The following is a 19,422-nucleotide window of genomic DNA, read 5'->3' as shown; positions in this document are numbered from 1 at the left end:
TACTACTACTACTACTACTACTACTACTACTACTACTACTACTACTACTACTACTACTACTACTACTACTACTACTACTACTACTACTACTACTACTACTACTACTACTACTACTACTACTCTTACTACTACTACTACTACTACTACCTACTACTACTATTATTATTATGATTATTATTATGATTATTATTAGTAGTAGTAGTAGTAGTAGTAGTAGTAGTAGTAGTAGTAGTAGTAGTAGTAGTAGTAGTAGTAGTAGGTAGTAGTAGTAGTAGTAGTAGTAGTAGTAGTAGTAGTAGTAGTAGTAGTAGTAGTAGTAGTAGTAGTAGTAGTAGTATATATTTATTATTATTATTATTATTATTATTATTATTATTATTATTATTATTATTATTATTATTATTATTATTTATTATCGTCGTCGTCGTCGTCGTCATCATCATCATCATCATCATCATCATCATCATCATCATCATCATTATTATTATTATTATTATTATTATTATTATTATTATTATTATTATTATTATTATTATTATTATTGTTGTCATAATCATCATGATAGTAGATTTATATAGAATCTTTCGTCTAAGTCGGAAATTGCCTTTACAATAAGCAATAAGACATTTGAAGAAGACCATCTGTCTGCAAGAGGGTTCAGTTATGGCAGGTCGGACTGCAGTTCGATATCTTTTTGTCTTGTCTTGTCATTAAGTCGCAACTCTGTGCATCGAAGATAATCGTGACATTGAGCGTGGTGAGAACAAATGGTTGTGCCTAAGCCTTCATTTTGATTTTAGATTCCTCTGTCAAATTCAATATGACCATTAAATATATTTTTTCTATTTTTGGGCAGAAAATTCAATATTCAGATGGTGTTTTGGAAAAAAAAAAAAACGAATTGAGATGAGCAATAATTAATGACTGAGGGACCTGATATGAGTGCTGTTTTCTTTAATTTGGAATAAGGCTTTTAATTGGACTGATGGGCCTTAAAGAGGACTTTGGATTTATGGATTGTGCGTCGTTTATGTAATGGCGACCAGTTTAGGCTCTTGCGCATCTCACTGACGCGTTCAGTCAGCCTATAGTTGTTACAAACAAACCTACATGCTCTGTTTTGGGGGCATTGATATATTAAAAGAAAACAATCACAGGGCATCATTGCTATGTTGTGTTTGTTGAGAGGAATAAATCTGAACTCATAAGAATATAATTAGAAAACCAAGGCATTTAATAAAATTATATAATTGCATATACTTTATACAATACAGAATAAACGCTGTAAATTCACTATGAAAAAATCCTGTCATTTTCGAATCTTGGATTGTCTAAAGAAAACAATTACAGATACCTATATATAAGAGATTAACCAGTTGACACTGACACTGTCTAAAAAGTCATAAGTAAGGCTTCCTTTGTGGCTTCCTTTCTATTTGCGGTATTTTCTCTTTTTTTTGTCACCTGGTTTTTTATAATGTAAAGGAAAGAAAAGGCTTTGAGTGTTGTAAATGAACTGAACACTTTTAGCTTTGTCGACATCTGGCAGAATAAACAATTCTACAATTTTGGTACTCCACAAGCGGTTTTATGAATAATTTATCCATGTCTATCAATAACCTTATTCATTGTAACAGATTAACTGGAGGATTACCTTTATGAACAATTGAGTTTTTACAATCTGCTGAAAAAGCATATTCTTACAGAAAATTCCTATTCGGCTCTTGTTCTTAAAGTAGAGCCATTTCAGACATATTGTTTAAGCTGTCATCATTTAGAAAGACAATTGAAAATTGGTTAAAAACTTAAAACATTGATTTATATATGTGATAATTGTGTCTTACGTTATTTGAATGGTACAAAAGAGGCAGTGATTCATGAACATCCTACATATTCAACAAATTGAGACAGGATGTTTATACCACAGGCGACACAAACTGATGATCTGCAAATTAAAAACAGCATATTTTACTACCCCCCCCCCCCCTCCCATACACACACATTATCCATTACAAACAAATTAAGGATTTGAATACAATAATTTGTGTTTGAATTTTCATCTTGAACCAAATATAAATACCTAAGTAGATAATGTGATTGGAAAAAAGAATAACAAACAATCAGAGAGCATAATTTATCAAAATTTGTGAAGACCTGTAATCTATCTGGTCGATGTGTTGAATTGCATGAAGTAGGAAGCAGTGGGAGGATTAGTGTATAATTCTTTATCTAGGAAATCCTGGTGTGCCTTCTGTTCATGGGCCAAGCGCCTGTTTTCATCAGCTTGCTGTCTTTCAATCTCCTTACGCTTGCGTTCCAACTCACGCTCTATCATCAATGCTGCTCTGGCATTTGCTGATGCTTGTCTCTCAAACTCACGATTTCTAAGTTCCTCTTCCTGGCGCAATCGCTGCAATCAGAAATAAGAGACGATTAAGTAATATAATTTCTAATCAAAAAACTTATTTAAAAAATAACTTTCATCGTCCTTATTATGTGGAATATTTCATTGAGTGATAAGCACCACTTTGAGCAGTTGTTATAACAATTAAATTAAATGCAATCCTAGTGCCTCTGAGCAATGAGATAAGAACGTTAATGTTGTGCCATGCTCCTCCAATGGAATTACAGTCCAAGGTGGTATTGGGGACTCTGCTTTATTGGGACAATTCCTTGGGAATGGAATTTTTTCTATGTAAAAAGTCATACCCTTTCCAATTCCCAGCCACTTAATTGGGACGAAATTTGACGATGGCTGTTCCCATAAAAGAGCTTTTTAGTTGTCTTCAATCATTCACATCAATGCAAATTAGTCTAACGGGACGGTCAACTGGGTGTGAGGTCATACCATTCATCACAGATGTGTGAACAATAGAATTTATCTGTATCCCCTGCATGGCACCGGAAATTGTGCTGAAACTGAACACTTAGCAAAAAGCCCCGTTTCTGTGATCTAGCCTGAACGACGGTACCGCTAGCTGATTACAGGAGATAAAACTGTCACTGAGTAATCCGCTGCAGGTGATTGAGTAAGGGGAGATCACTGAGTAGAAACATTATGCATAAAACATGCATTTTAAGATTATTCTGTGACTAAATTTTCAAATTATGAGTCAGTTTTTCTTCATTTTACTTAAATATCCATCTTTCTTCTTTTAAATTGCTTTTAAATGAAGAAATTTCATCCAGAAATAAATTATTACGGTATGAAATAAAAACGCACCTAAAATTTTGTATTTTACGAAAAGTACATTGAATAAAATATTAATTGCATTAAAATGTCACTGTACAGATTTGATTTTTTTACTTTATGTGATAGTTAACATGTTCTATTTTATCATACTCTGTCTTTCTTCTTCTTCTTCTAGGTTCCATGCCTGGTCCAGGCTTCGGATACTGCATGAATTATCTCTCTCCATTCCTCCCTGTCTCTTGCTTTTTCAAACAGCTCTTGGATTGTTAGGTTGGTGAAGCCCTTCAGTTGGTCTATGAGTGTTTTTCTTTGTCTCCCCCGGCGCGTTTACCAGGTATTTTTCCACAACTTGCCAGGTATTCATTCTTATCTTTCCTTACTATGTGTCCGAAAAAGGATAGTTGTCGATCCACTATTAAGGGCATTAGTTTCCTTTGTTGGTATGTTTGTTTTAGCACTTCTTCATTCATTTTGTGTGCAGTATACGATATTCTCTGCATCCTTCTCAAGCACCACATTTCAAAAGCTTCAATGTTCTTTTGTGTTTCTGCATTTGTAGTCCAGCTTTCGCATCCGTATAACAAGATTGGCCACACGTAGCACTTCAAGACTCGGAATCTAATCCCGAACGACATCTGTTTGTTTTTCAAAATGTTTCCCAGGTCCATGAAGGCCTGTTTGGCTTGAGTTATTCTTGCTCGTATGTCTCGGTATTTACTCTGTCTTTATCCAAGTTATTAAAGTCGAATTCCACAAAGATATTTCCACTCGTTGTCCTGTTGACATATTGCTATACTATATGCATTATCGGTGATGTGGAGATTATTTCTGGCCCAAACCCTCAAACCCTACACCACCAATAGACTAGTGTCCGATCCAGAGGGTCACTAGTGATTTCTACTGTAATACTATAGAAACAAGGATAAACTCCGCCTCATGGACCTAGTGGTTCTTAATGACTACTATTTTTCTATGTAAAGCAATCAGAAATAAGGTGTTAAAGTAATATATGGAAAGAATGTCAAATGTAAAACGCTTTTCAAAGACAAGCATCACATCATAATGACTGACACTAACATGAGGGATGGTTTTAAAAAGGAAGTAAAAGATTATATTTAACAATAATCTTTATTATGCTCGGTGGATTATGTGATAGACCCTAGAAACCGTGCATCAGTAACATTGTTTATTTATAATTAAATAAACAATTGAATTTTCACTACAACCAAAACTGCAATATCTGACAACATTGTTGCCGGTCGAAAGCATTATTAAGTCAGTCATGTCACTATGCTTTGCAATGTGTTAAGAGTATTAAAAAGCAACTCTCTTAACAAACTATTTTGGATTCAATGATCATTTACTATTGATATTTGATAACACTATTCCGCTATACTTAACCTACTTGCACTGGTAGGTTCGTGAAGAATGGATATTATCAACTTTACAAACGTGTAACTTTGGCTTTGGTGACTTAACTGTTCAAGAAATAAATTGCACTATAATCTGCATTCTCTTCTTAGAGAGATACTTAGAGATGATTTCCAGCACAGGTTCTCAATGATCCTCTTCGCTGGACTCAGGTGTCATCTTTGTTTCTTCCGGTTGCAGATTACCGTGAAGATAGAATGTGATGCTAGCCTTGTAATCATAGTAGATTTCTTGGTTTTTATCAATAGCTATGCAGTCTGTTCTTGAATGTGTTAAGTGAATCAGCACTGACAACTTTCTCTGGTAGACTGTTCCACACTTGAACCACTCTAACACCGAAACTATGCTTGCACACATCTAGTCTGGCCCTTTGTGTGAAAAGTTTCTTAGAAGTGCCCCTTGTTCCTGTCCTCAGGGAGTGCTCGAGCCAGAGTTTAAGTAGATTACCAGCTTTTTGGTCATACTTTCCATTTAACATTTTGTACACTTCTATCATGTCACCTCTTATTCTTCTATAACTTTATGTCGGTAATTTCAGTTTTCTTAATCTCTCTTCGTATGTCATCCCTTTCATACTCGGGAGCTGCTTGGTAGCTCTTCTTTGGACGCCTTCTATAAGCTCGATGTGTTTACTTTTGAATGGTGCCCAGACTGATTTGGCATATTCCAAGTGTGTTCACACTAGTGCTTTGTACAGTGGAATGAAAGTATCTTCATTTAGGTATTGAAATATTCGGCGAATTGTTGCAAACATTGCAGTTGCCTTTTTCACTTTCTCGTTGATGTGCTTTTCAAAGCTTAGTTCATTATCGATGATAACTCCAATATCTTTTTCTTCATCCACCAACTCAAGTTCATTTCCCATTAGATTATATCTGAAGCTTTCATCTGGATTTAGGTTTCCAATGTGCATATGTTTGCACTTATCAGGGTGAAATCTTAGCAACCACCTATCACTCCACGATGCGAGTTTGCCTAGATCCTCTTGCAATGTGTGCATATGAGCTGCTGTTTGTATGATATTGATATTCTCTTGTTTATCTTTTAAGCCAAAAAATATATTTGGTGTACGAAGACATTATTTAAATACTTCACTTAACTCTTTGAGCGCTGAGGCTATATTTGCATTTCCATCACAAAATGTCTGACACCTGATTGTGGTAGCATGAGAACGACAAACTAAGGCAAAGCGACATTCAAATTTGGTGCAAAATCTCAATTAAAATACACCCATAGGGCCAATTGAATGTTCTGATGAAAGAAATGATACCATTGGTTCAATTTAAAGTACTTTTGTAGAAAGTAGGATTGGATTACATTATTATTTTTGCCTTTCAAGACCGGCTGCACTGTGCAGCCATCGGCCAGTTGAACAGATTCTGCTCTGGCCGCACAGTGCGGCCAATGGCGCTGAAAGGGTTAACAAAACCTAACTTTTTATGGTCTTCTTACAATTTTTATGTCTAAACTTGTCTATGGTTTAACGATCAACAGCGCAAATGATTGTTATGAGTTTGATATCATTATAAAATTTTATTTTATCTCGCTTTGTTCACACCTAAAATAAACCTGTATAATAAAAGAAGAAGAAGAAGAAGAAGAAGAAGAAGAAGAAGAAGAAGAAGAAGAAGAAGAAGAAGAAGAAGAAGAAGAAGAAGAAGAAGAAGAAGAAGGAGGAGGAGAAGGCGGACGAGGACGAGGAGGCAAAGGAGGAGGAGGAGAAGGAGGAAGAGGAGGGGGAGGAGCAGGAGGAGTTGGAGAAGAAGAAGGATTAGTATGAGGAGGAGGAGCAGGAGGAGGAGGAGGAAAAGGCGGAGGAAGTTTTTGCACGATGAAGGAGGTGTGAAAATTCAAGGAAGCAAATATCATTGTCATCATTATATACCTCATTCTCAGCCCTCTGTCTCTCTTGTTGTTTTCTGATGTCCTCAATTTCTTGTGGGGACATGCCCTTCCAACGGTCAGTGATGACTCTATGTGGGCCAAATGCACTCTGTGCCACAGCTGGGTTCTCAGTTAAAATATCACCAAAAACATTGTTTGAGATCTCTGTCATTTTGTCATCATTATCTTGTTGCTGTTTTAGACGAGCCCTCTCCTTCTGTTCATTGTCCTGAAGTAGAAGAATGTATGATGAGAAAAATATATTAGAAAATCGTTCAGAACTGTCAGGAAACAAATTAAGTTAGCATTTATCTAACATTCTCAGCATTTGTCCTTCTTTTGTCACCAATAAACTTTTTCCGAAAGGATTTTTCATCATGTCCAATTTTGCATAATAAGCAGAGGTTGTTGTATACCAATGTGCACATATATGCAGGTCTGTTAATCAAAAGTAATTTTGGGCTTGATTTAACATTGTGGTAATGAACAGTATTTAGCATTAGTTTGAGAGTATTTCCATTACAACAATGAGCCCATAAAAATTTGGGTTATCAAACCAGCAAATAACTACACGTTCCAACCCCATTAAAAAATATCAGCCCAATACATGCTTGATTGGCACCATTTAAGTAAGAGAGAAAGTCCATCGATCAAATTGTTCCAGGAATCCAGGGAGCTTTAAATAACATATACCAGCTACTCGTTCAAAGATAACGCATTCTTATTGAGAAACACAACTAAGGCAGGATAAACACAATGATTTTTGAAGTAGAATAAGTGAAAAAAAAACAACACGAAAGTGGAACAACATGTGAAACATTGTGAAACATGGTAATCAGTCACTAGTAAGAATTTGGAGTAACTAAGTAACCAATAGCAGAGAACAAAGAGAAATATAATGTGAATTGGAAAATAACTCGAATCCTACACATAACATAATCTTTAAAGACAAATTGTTCACCTTTTTAAAAAATCATAATTGAAATTCTAAAAATAAAAGCAATCAATTAAGATGGGTTAGCAATACAAGCTGTCAAGGGCACTTAAAATGTATCTTAGCTGAAATTTTACTTGAATTCCACATGGTATTTATCATATTAAACAACAACCCCCCCCCCCCCCCCCCCCCCAAAAAAAAAACCAAAAAAAAAGTTGAGCATTTATATAAGACAATATTCACTAATGTTTTCAAAGTATCCATGGGAGTCTCTAGCCAACAGCAACACTTAACATGTAAGACGAGATATGAAGCCTGTAAGGTGATATTACAATTTTTATCAACAGAAATTATGCTGTTATCGGCCAGGTACTCATTTTTCACCTGAATATGATGAGAACATGTGAGTAAAGGACCTTTTCCAAGGACTAAACTTTACACTTATCAGAACTGAACGAACTCGGATTCTACTGTTCCGAAGATGACTGTCATACCACAAGACCATAAAGCCGAATATAATGAATATTTTTTTTCCCTTAAAATCCAATTCATTAAGAAATTGAATAAGCAATTATCAACTGAATTAACTTACAAGAGCTTGGTTGTAGGATGAAGTAGCCATATTGATGGCTCGTCTGCAATCCTCTTCAGCTTTCTGCAAATCACAAGCTCTTTCATCAAGCTCTCGTTGTTTTAACTCATACAGTCGGTCAGCAGCTCTCTGGTTCTGCTCAGCCTGTGCTTTCTCACGCATTTGGGCCTCATTCCATTTTCGTGCCTGCTCTTTTTGGAACTCTGATCTAGCCTGAAACAAATTGAATGTTTTTCATGATACTGGTCAACATGACAGCAGCTTCTTATGGTTCACACTATTATGTTATGACGATCGACCCAATCAGCAAAGTCCGGTCCGCATTCGTGCACCGTCGCGAACCCGCCTGGTAGCATCGTCACAACACACCTTTCGACTAGATGCTCTGCCGTTTCGGGTTCTTGTCCACAGCGTGGACATAAAGGACAGGAAGTTAGACCCCACTGATGTAACGCACCGGCCGTTAGGCAGCTCCTCGACCGAAGCCGATTCGCAGCTACCCAGTGTCTCCTCTTACTGGTATCAAAGCCTGGCAACTTCTCACCAAGCTTAGAGGAGTGTAGGTCCCCGCCCCCACGAGGGATTGAATTCGTCCAAACCGACTTCCATCTCGTATGTGCAGCTCTGTCCGTAGTCAGGGATTCTGCGTACAAGGGTTGCCGGGACTTATTTCGGCTCGAAACGGGGGCACCGTTCATTATGCGCATGAGAGGGGTATCCCCATTCCCTCTCTCTTTGATCTTACTCAGCCAGTTTCCCGTAATGGTCTCTCTCCGGACATCGGGGGGCTGGATCGCTGCCATTACCGGGCCCCATTCTCTAGGGTTGTTGCTAGCGTTCCCGACACTATGTGCATCGACTTGCGAAGTTTTACATCCACCTTCTCAACGTTTCTGCTTCTACCCCACACTGGAGCGCAATACTCCGCGGTGGAATAGCATAGTGCCAGGGCGGATGTTCTCAGGAGCGCTTGGCTAGCGCCCCAAGTCGATCCCGCCAGCTTCCTCAGAAGACTATTCCGCTTCTCTATCTTCCGGGCAACCCCTTCGAGATGAGCCCGATAGGTAAGGCTGCGATCCAACGTCACCCCTAAATATTTTGGACGCGGCTCATATGGGAGTGGCTGGTCCCCGACTAGGACATTCAGTTTACGGTGTGCCAACCACTGCATAAGTGAAATGCAGTGGCCACGGTTTTTGAAGTGTTCATCTTCAGGTACCACTTGTCAAAGTAGGATTTGAGTCTGGTGACGTCCTCGCTGAGTACGCTCTCGAGACGGGTCCACACTTTACTCTGAGTAACGAGTGCCCAGTCGTCTGCGTATCCCAGCCTCAGGGAGGAAGTGTTCGGCATATCGCTAATGTAAACGTTAAACAACATTGGCGCAAGTACCGACCCCTGAGGGACCCCATTCTTCAATTTCCTTACTTTGCTCGTGACGTCTCCCAGCGCGACGTGGAATTGCCTTTCCCCTAAGATCGAAGAGAACAACTTCAAGGTCTTTTTGCACCTTATGATTTTTGCAAGTTTGAGCATTAACCCATCGCACCAGACCGTATCGTACGCCGCTGATAGGTCTATAAACACAGCACCTGTTTGCTGTTTTCTCTCGAACCCGTGCTCAATATGCTCTGTAAGGGCAATGACCTGCTCCGTGGTGCACCTCCCTTCCCTGAAGCCTGCCTGCTCTGGTGGCAGGGCAGCGTCTAGGACCGGCCCCCATCGGTTTAATAGAACACGCTCCAACAATTTGTAAAGACAGCTCAGCAGCGATATGGGTCTGTAACTGTCTGCCTCCTTCGCCGGCTTCCCTGGCTTCAGGATGGCAACTATCTTCGCGTGCTTCCACACTTGTGGAAGCTTTCCTTTTGCAAGGACGTCCGACATTGCCTCTGCTAGCCAGGCCCGTGCCCTGGGGCCCAGATGCGTCACCATATCGGGATATACACCATCTATCCCTGCTGCTTTGCCGTTCTTTACTTCGCTAATGGCTGCACCCACTTCTCGGGGACTGAACGGGGCCGTCCAGTCCGACTCCTCCGCAGGTAGCGAGTCCAAAATCGTTCGGTACGCCTTGCGGACACCGCGCTCAAAAGCCTGATTAGGGACCCGCTTACTACGGTTCTTAATATTCTTGGCAATTGTGTCTGCCTCGCATTCCGGTGCAGCCTTCGCGAAATTCCGATCGGGGTCCAATTTCTTTATCAAACGCCAAGCGTGGCGGCTGGAGTGTGTAAAGTCGAGACTTTCCACGGTCTCCTGCCACCGTTGCTTCCTTCCCTCTGCCAGAGACTGAAGTAGTCTATCGGCTGTGTCCTGAGACTGGGTCTGCTGGTACTCTCGGTACAGCTCTTCCGACTCTGCTGTCCAGCAAGGGGTGTAGAATTTCCGCTTGCCCCGTGGAATAGAGCGTTGAGCGCTCTTAACCAGTAGCCTACTAAATCTGGTTATATTCTTGGACTTGGGAGGAATGGCAGGGCAGACCTGCTCGATATAGGAACTGAATTCCTCCCAGTCAGCCTTCCTGAAATTCCATCTGCAAAGTGGGAGAGACTGCACCCTCGGTATTGTCACCCCAGCTGTGACAAGAACCGGCCTGTGCTGGCTATGCGGAAAGTCCCCGAGGACTGTCCGCTTCACCTGCAGCGGTTCACCGTTCGCGCTTTTCGTTACGAGGGTGAGGTCTGGAGTGTACTCCTTCTTATGGCGGGTACCCCGGAAGGTACCCTTGGCTGTAGGATCGTACACTAGGTGTAGATCATTACAGTCCATCCATGAGCGGAGTTGTCTTCCTGCCTCGTTGCAGTCTCGGTAGCCCCATTCGTGATGGTGACTATTAAAGTCTCCCAGACAGATGGAAGGATGGCTGACCACCGGTACCGGTGGTGTAGTCCAAGTCGCTCTAGGTGGTTTGTAAATATTATGCAAACACAGTCCACCTACTTCCACGGAAATTCGGTTCACCCCATTGCTGTCCGTTACGCTCTCAATGACCCTTACCTTCGATGGCTCTTTAGCGTAAACGCTAACCCCTCCTTTGAGCCTCGAAGTGTCCTCGCGTTGGACCACCGTATAGCCTGGGATCTGGAATCGGGAAGATTGCGCGCCTGAATAAAGGTGGGTCTCCTGTAAAAGGAGGATATCAACGCAATGAACGGCCAATAGCTTTGATAAAAGCTCATTTTTTGCCATACTCTGGCTCTCGACGTTCAGGGACAATATACGCGTCAGTTCGCCATCCCCGCCGTCGCATTTTCCAATCGGCAGGCCGCGAATCGATTGATGCATGGGACGTTCGCTTTTTTCTCGGACGTGCCGACGACCCGGGCGACACGAACGCGGTATTATTTGGCTAGGCGGCAGACCGCTTCGCCATTGACGGGACTGGTTGGGACTCGACATAAGGACAATAGTGTGGCGCCCGGGATAGGGCTGCTATTCGGGCACCGGGTTTGGATCAAATTTAGTCACACACCGGGGCGAGCAGCTCATGTGGCTCGTTGGCTCGATACCCGGGATGGTCTCGTGACGGTCGACCGGGATTTACACCTTTGCCCTCCCGTGTGCCTCAAGCCCCCTCACCAACTGCAAGGTAAAGATCCACGAGGGGGGTCAACATGACTGACACCTGTTGGCACTGAGCTTTGGCTCAATGTATTTTGTCTATAGCTTCTCTTATTTTTAGTGAATGGAACCACGTTAAATATAGTTCAAAAATGAATCATTCTCCTAATTGTATATAATTTTTTATTACGTGTGCGGTTATTCTGATTACAATTAAATGGTTCATTCGTTTTGGTAATAACCCACCTATCATATATTATTATTATTATTATTATTATTATTATTATTATTATTATTATTATTATTATTATTATTATTATTATATTATTATTATTATTATTATTATTATTATTATTATTATTATTATTATTATCATGCTATTATCATTATTATCATATTATTATTATTATTATTATTATTATTATTATTATATTATTATTATTATTATTATTATTATTATTATTACTGTATTATTATTATTATTATTATTATTATTATTATTATTATTATTATTATTATTATTATAATTATTATTATTATTATTATTATTATAATTATTATTATATTATTATTATTATTATTATTATTATCATTATTATTATTATTATTATTATTATTATCATTGCTACTATCATTATTATCATCTTATTATATTATTATTATTATTATTATTATTATTATTATTATTATTATTATTATTATTATTATTATTATTATTATTATATTATTATTATTATTATCATCATCATCATCATCATCATCATCATCATCATCATCATCATCATCATCATCATCATCATCATCATCATCATCATTTTATCTATTTATTTATCTTTTTTTTTTTTTAAATCAGGAATTCGCATCTCTGCTTCTATATTTAATTTTGATCAGCACCAATTTGTACTGTAACAAAATACATTCTATTGTATTCTTTGCCAACTTGACTAAAAGACTGTTTTGACTGATCCCAAGCTAAGTTTTCTCTATTTATTCTAGAATAATATAGTTTTGTCTTTTGTGTGTGTGTGTGAGTGTTTTTTGTTTGTTTGTTTTCTTTTGTTTGTTTTTTTCTGATTTTATCTCTCTCCTATGTTTTAAATATAACTTTGAAACACATCCTTCCTCTCTTGTCGTCCCACTTTCTCTCCGTCTTCTCTCTCTCTCTCTCTCTCTCTCTCTCTCTCTCTCTCTCTCTCTCTCTCTCTCTCTCTCTCTCTCTCTCTCTCTCTCTCTCTCTCTCTCTCTCTCTCTCTCTCTCACTTTTTCTCTCTTCCCTTGCCCCACACACATACGCACACACACACACACACAGGCACACACATATACACACATTTTTACCTATACTATTATGACAATCTAATACATACATACATATATATATATAATATATATATATATATATATATATATATATATATATATATATATAATATATATATATATATATATATATATTATATATATATATATATATATATATATATATATAAATATACTTTTGGGTTTTCCAAATCTTTATATATATATATTGTGTTTACGTGAAAAAGACCAAAGGCCGAAACGTCGTTTGTTTTGTATTGTTCCCTTATTTATGAGTCACATTTACTCCCTTTATCTTTCTCTCCATTTTATTGACTCATTTAGGCACCTCTTATTTTTAGAACAACAGCATAACTAAAGCCACCAAATTCATAGCTGGCGTCATAACAAATAGGACAGTATGCTGTATTCACGACAAACATTTGGAAATACTGTCAACAAAACATAAACAACTCAGAACAACAATCTCAAATACAGTGAATGAAGATTAGAAACTATGTCTCAAAAAACAACAAAACAAAATGCTGCATCAAATAAGAAAATGGAGAATCGAATTAATATTAATAACATTGGAACTCGGTCAAAAAGTGGAAGCTGTAAACAAAGCAAGCAATGACCAAGCAATGGTCAAGGCTGTAAAGCTGTTAAATCAGAGGCCTTTTGAAAACCTAAAAGTAACAGACGAGTCAGGAAAATATATAATCGACCCAAATGAGATATTAACGGTTCTTTATAGTCAAAACAAGATGAAATTTAGAAATTTAGAAACACAGACAGGAGCCAATACACGCTTTTAGTGAATCCATTACTCAACCCTATAACTTCAAGGGAAGTAAGAAAGGGATTTAACAGCTTGAACAACAACAAAGCTCTGAACTGCTAAAATATGGACCACTGTCATTCGAAGAACACATTGCTGACATATTTAATCTTACATTTGGAGAACACAAGCCCCTCAACATAAACACAGGCTCATTAATTTCAATACAGAAACCTGGAAAGACCAAAGGACCTCCAAAGAACCTAAGACCAATAACTCTACTGAACACCAATCGACAAACACAGAAAAGCACTTAGAAACCTACTTATCACACAGCCAAAGTGAATTTCATCAAGAAAGAAGCACCACAGATGTTAAGTGGACGCATTATTGGCTGACCAAGAAAACTCTATCAAAGAAAATTAATATCACCATCACAGGATAGACATGTCAGAGGCCTTTGACACAATAGATCGCCATGCCCTTCTAAATATACTGAAAACAATAATATTGGATGATGAAATTAGACTAGTGCGCTGCCTACTCAGTGAGGCATAGGTAAACACCAAAATGAATGGAGCAAAAACCCAAATACCATTCATTCTTAAGTAATATTGGAACATCCCAAAGAGATAGTCTCAGCCCGGTTTTGTTCGTTGTATACCTGGAGCATGCTCTAATGGAAGTATGCATCCTAAGCCTGCCCCTCAAACGATATTTGAATCCCACCTTCCATCAGAAATAGCATATGGAAATGATATTGATTTTGTCACTAGAAAAGATCTCAATGTAAAAGTCATACAAGAAGCATTAGAGAAACACAATCTTTTTGTAAACGCAGATAAAACCGACCTTACGAAACTTGGCAAAGATGAACAAGATTGGAAAAGACAAAAAAGGTGTGATCATTCATTGGAAATAAGAAGACATAGAAAGACGAAAACATCTGTCCACAGCCAGATAAGCTTAGAAACAACAGACTAAAAAGAAAACCAAAAATAAAGCTATACAAGATCCTTGTTAAATCATTACTTATTTACAACTGTGGAACATGGCCACTAACAAAAAGCGAAGAAGTTAAACTAGATGCCTTCCATAGGAAACAACTCAGAAGAATTCTAAATATCCACTACCCACCAAAATAAGTAACGAATCGCTGTACATAAAATTCGAAGAAACACTGGTATCGACCCAAATTTGGAAACAAAATGGAGACTATTTGGACATAATTCAAGGAGAGACAGAAATATTCCAGAAAATAAGGCAATTGCACTATCCTTTACACCAAGTGGACATAACAAACACAAAGGCCCACAACAAGCATATACACTATGATAAATAAAGATATCAAGCGCCTCAATGACACACAAGAACTGAGATGCTAAAAGGATTTACAATGACTGAGATCCATCACAGTAGACAGTCACCAGTGGAAAGAACTCACTCAACAAATCAAAGAAGGTCTCCCAGTCCGAAGATTAGGAGGCAATTGGCAATAAATCAAATACCGTAAGTCAAGATTTGACAAATTGGTCACATAATGTGGTAAAGCAGATCAACAACTGAATAGAGCCTTATTGTAAATTGATAACTTTGAATCATTTGTGCCATAAATTATTTTGGAAAGTACTACTCAGCATTTGTATAATCCATCTTCTATATAATGCATGGAAAAAGATACAAGCAACAAAGTTGGATGTGTAGCTCTGTTGCACATACACAAAATCATAACTGTCATAATATTAATTCATTGCCATTTCTAACCTTGTTGTTGAGGTCTTCACCATCAAATTTCTGTAAACTAGAGATTCCACAACGAGGATCATCATCATGGACTCTTGCAGGTTTGTCTTTCTTAAGGCCATCAGGGTCATAGAGATCAAACTCCCGTCTAGATGCTGGCTGCTGGTGAAGGGCCCTGAATTCATTGAGAGCAGAATGCAAGGCACGACAATCCTGAAGTTGACGCTCTTCCAACATGCAACCAATCTTATCATTTCTTACAGCATCAGCAGCTATGGTGTAATAGGAGGGAAAAGTGTCAGCCATAATTTATCTTCAAAACCAAAGAACAATAACTTTAAACTGAATGTGATTAAATTAAACATGATATGCCCTGTGCCCCCCCCCCCCCCCCCCCCCCCCCAAAAAAAAAAAAAAAAAAGAATAGATAAAGAATAAAGGTCTAATAAATTCTAAAGTTATAAATGTATTTATATGAGAATTGATTAATGTTTGAATCCCTACATTAAAAGAGCACATAAAAAAACTAAATTGCAGTATCTATTTATTCTTAGTATATTATATCACACGACTCATCACATTCACAATTTTAACTTTCGAAAAAAGTTCAAAGTTACAAACCAAAGGCTTGGTGCCTCTTCTCCTCATACTGCTCCATCTGTTTTTTGTCAAATATCTGTTGATCAATTGCCTGTTTGTCGACCTGTGGGAATAATGAGGACAAAATAAAACTCAAACATAAGTTGAAGCAAATCCCATCATAACCTTTGGGGTTTTTTTTGTTGTTGTTTTTTTCTGGTATGTATTTAATTTTTCAAACAGTCTTAACTGTTGAATTTTCTGCACATGGAAAAAAGAGACAGAGGAAAACATATGAGTTAACATAATATCCTTCACCATTGAAAGCTTATAGTATGAGCACATCACTGTATCCTGTTGAAGGGAACATATTAATGTGTCCTGGTTTGTTGTTATTCCCAACTGTGTTTTTGTTGTGAACTGTTTTATAATATGTCTGTGAAGCAATGTGGGTTCGTGAGTCTTGTGTACTGTTTCTTCCTGTATGTGTTTGTGACGTCGTGTGGGGATACAAACCCCGATCAGCTATCATTTCTTCTCTTTCTGCAAGGACAACTAGATTCAACATGTGGTTTAAGTTTAAGCTTACCATAAAGATTCACGTAATTGTTAGTAGATTTAGTCTATTGTAATGTCCATAATATGGACGCCCATAGAACTACTATGTGCCCATAGACTCAATATGGAGATGCCCATATTCGACATATTCGATGTTTTTGGAATCACATTCCCATTTAGTCTTAGATTAGGTGGCAAAGCCCATTTAGATCTCGAGTCTGAATTGCCACGTCGTTTATTTCTTCTTTTAGGGATAGTTAAAGGAATACTTGGGTTCTTTCCCTTAGCCCCAGGAACGCGAGGAAGGCCTCCCCAATGTAGGAATAGAGTTGCTCGATGGGCGATCTACACCAAATAAACCAAAAAATTTTAATAAAAAAAAAAAGTACAGAAGAATGCAACATCCAGAAGCAATGTTACAAACGACGATTTTTAAAGGGTAAATCAAATAAAGATAACAAATGTGTACAAGAATTAAATGTCCCCATAAAAGATACTGACTGTCAGATGAAGGCAATGAAGAAATACAAAATTACAAAATAGAGACGGCCATGATATCAAATTTCTAATATTAATATGTATCCACAGAGAGAGAGAGAGAGAGAGAGAGAGAGAGAGAGAGAAAAGGAGGAGGAGGCGGAGGAAGGGATATTATGATAAAGATATAGACTAACTACTATAACATTGGAAAGGAGTTGGTTACAACACACTAACCCCGATTTGTCGAGTTTTTGCATTGAAAATTCTCGTTTTTCTCTCCTCTTCCATGGCTCGCCGGCGTTCTATAGCCGCAGCCTCTTTATAGTCTACTGGTAAATCTAATTTGTACATCTTTATTATCGTTACAACCGACACAAAGTAAGAAAATAAATAAGAATCACAAAAGACTGCTTGCTTCGCAGTCACTCTCACGCCTTATAATATTGTTGTCAAGTTTACACTCTGGTTGTTAGGGTACGAAGTTACGACAAAGTGAATATGTGATTGGTCAAAAACATTCCATCATTTAACAATCAAATTATATATCTTTATTTCCCATTTTAGTGATATTAATTTTTGACATCAATTAATGACATGATCGTTTCCGAGAGTTATCTTTGAAAAATGCATTTTATTAAATTTTCTGTCGAGCATTTTTTTTTAGATGGAACTGTGTATACCAAGCACTAGTGGACCAAATACAAAACTGTGTATTCAGTACACCGGAAGAGATTATAGAGAGTATGCGGTAAAGACAGGGCATTCACACCGGACAGATTCACCCGCTCGCCACAGCCGAGTGTGTAGGCCATTGCTTTGCACGGCCCACACGCAGCTACACATCAAATTTACAAGCATGGAGCACCGTAATCCCGGCATTGTGTTAGATGCAACTGTATTAATTAATTATGGTCTGTGTGTTGGGGTGGGGGGGGGGGGTCTATAAGAGAGTGCACAATGTCTTGGTATTTACTTTCGCAACGTATTATGTTAAGAATGTCAAGTCTTCAAAGAGAAGTAAAGTAAAAGAGAGGTGAGGAATATAGATAGATGGAAGAGATCGAGGCAGACGTACAGACACGCACACACACACACACACACACACACACACACACACACACGCACGTGCGCACAGATAGATAGACAGAGAGAGAGAGAGAAAGAGGGAGAGAGAGAGAGAGAGAGAGAGAGAGAGAGAGAGAGAGAGAGAGAGAGAGAGAGAGAGAGAGAGGGGTATTTTCAAGCAGATTGATTATACAGAACACGAATCAAAACATAATTTCTCGTTGTCTTCGACATAATCGTATTATTGTAATTAGACAAGAATCAATATAAATTACTTAGTACAGAGGATGTGCTAATAAAAACATTAAATAAAGTAATGATGATGTCGTGGTGGTTGTAGTACTAGTGGTAGTGATGAAGATGTGGTGGAGGTGGTTGTAGTAGTAGTGGTTATGATGATGATGTGGTGGTGGTGGTTGTAGTAGTAGTGGTAACGATGATGATGTGGTGGTTGTTGGTTGTAGTAGCAGTGGTCGTGATGATGGTGTGGTGCTGGTTGTAGTAGCAGTGGTAGAAATGATGATGTGGTGGTTGTAGTATTAGTAGTAGTTGTAATGATGATGATATGGTGGTGGTGTAGTAGTTGTGGTAGTGATAATGATGTGGTGTTGGTGGTTGTAGTAGTAGTGGTAGTGATGAAGATGTGATGGTGGTGGTTATAGTAGAAGTGGTAACGATGATGATGTGGTGGTGGTGGTTGTAGTAGTTGTGGGTGGTCGTGATGATGATGTGGTGGTGGTTGTAGTAGTAGTGGTAGTGATGATGATGTAGTGGCGGTGTTTGTAGAAGTGATGATTATGATAATGTGGTGGTTGTGGTGGTTGTAGTAGCAGTGGTAGTGATGATGATGTGGTGGTGATGGGTAGTAGTAGTGGTAGTGATGATGAGATGATGATGGTGCTTGTAGTAGGAGTAGTGATGATGATGATGTGGTGGTGGTTGTAGTAGTGGTGGTAGTGATGATGATGTGGTGGTGATGGTAGTAGTAGTAGTAGTAGTAGTAGTAGTAGTAGTAGTAGTAGTAGTAGTAGTAGTAGTAGTAGTAGTAGTAGGAGTAGTAGTAAGTAGTAGTAGTAGTAGTAGTAGTAGTGTAGTAGTGTAGTGAGTAGAGTGTAGTAGTAGTATAGTAGTAGTAGTAGTGCTGGTATGATGTGGTGGTGGTTGTAGTTGTGGTCGTGATGATGATGTGGTGGTGGTTGTAGTAGTAGTGGTAGTGATGATGATGTAGTGGCGATGTTTGTAGAAGTTGTGATAATTTAAATGTTGTGGTGGTGGTTGTAGTAGTGGTGGTAGTGATGATGATGTGGTGGTGATGG

The 19,422-nt window shown here is 38.3% G+C and overlaps 1 protein-coding gene across 1 annotated transcript; it reads right to left on the bottom strand.

The window, feature by feature from the left end:
- Positions 1–1,211: 1,211 nt before the first annotated feature.
- LOC144974998 (RIB43A-like with coiled-coils protein 2) lies at positions 1,212–17,489 on the bottom strand. The gene is made up of 6 exons (XM_078918618.1): positions 17,276–17,489; positions 16,046–16,127; positions 15,446–15,696; positions 8,038–8,250; positions 6,510–6,737; positions 1,212–2,410 (listed from the first exon to the last, which is right to left on the bottom strand). The coding sequence occupies exons 1-6, from the start codon at positions 17,390–17,392 to the stop codon at positions 2,162–2,164; spliced, it is 1,140 nt and encodes a 379-aa protein (XP_078774744.1). The 5' UTR covers positions 17,393–17,489; the 3' UTR covers positions 1,212–2,161.
- Between the last annotated feature and the right edge of the window lie 1,933 nt (positions 17,490–19,422).

The sequence above is a fragment of the Berghia stephanieae genome, chromosome 6, assembly GCF_034508935.2.
Source record: "Berghia stephanieae isolate SIO BIC M18660-M18661 chromosome 6, UCSD_Bste_1.3, whole genome shotgun sequence".
Classification (NCBI taxonomy): domain Eukaryota; kingdom Metazoa; phylum Mollusca; class Gastropoda; order Nudibranchia; family Aeolidiidae; genus Berghia; species Berghia stephanieae.
The sequence above is the reverse complement of the archived record's forward strand: the minus strand, read 5'-3'. Positions and strand labels throughout refer to the sequence as shown.

Bases quoted from the DNA above. Each gene is read 5' to 3' on its own strand.
- LOC144974998 (XM_078918618.1), bottom strand. From the start codon at position 17,392: ATGTACAAATTAGATTTACCAGTAGACTATAAAGAGGCTGCGGCTATA. The intron at 15,697-16,045 runs GTTTGTAACTTT...ATTACACCATAG, and splicing joins GAAGAGGCACCAAGCCTTTG to CTGCTGATGCTGTAAGAAAT. The intron at 2,411-6,509 runs GTATATAATGAT...TTCTGATTGCAG, and splicing joins GACAGAGGGCTGAGAATGAG to CGATTGCGCCAGGAAGAGGA.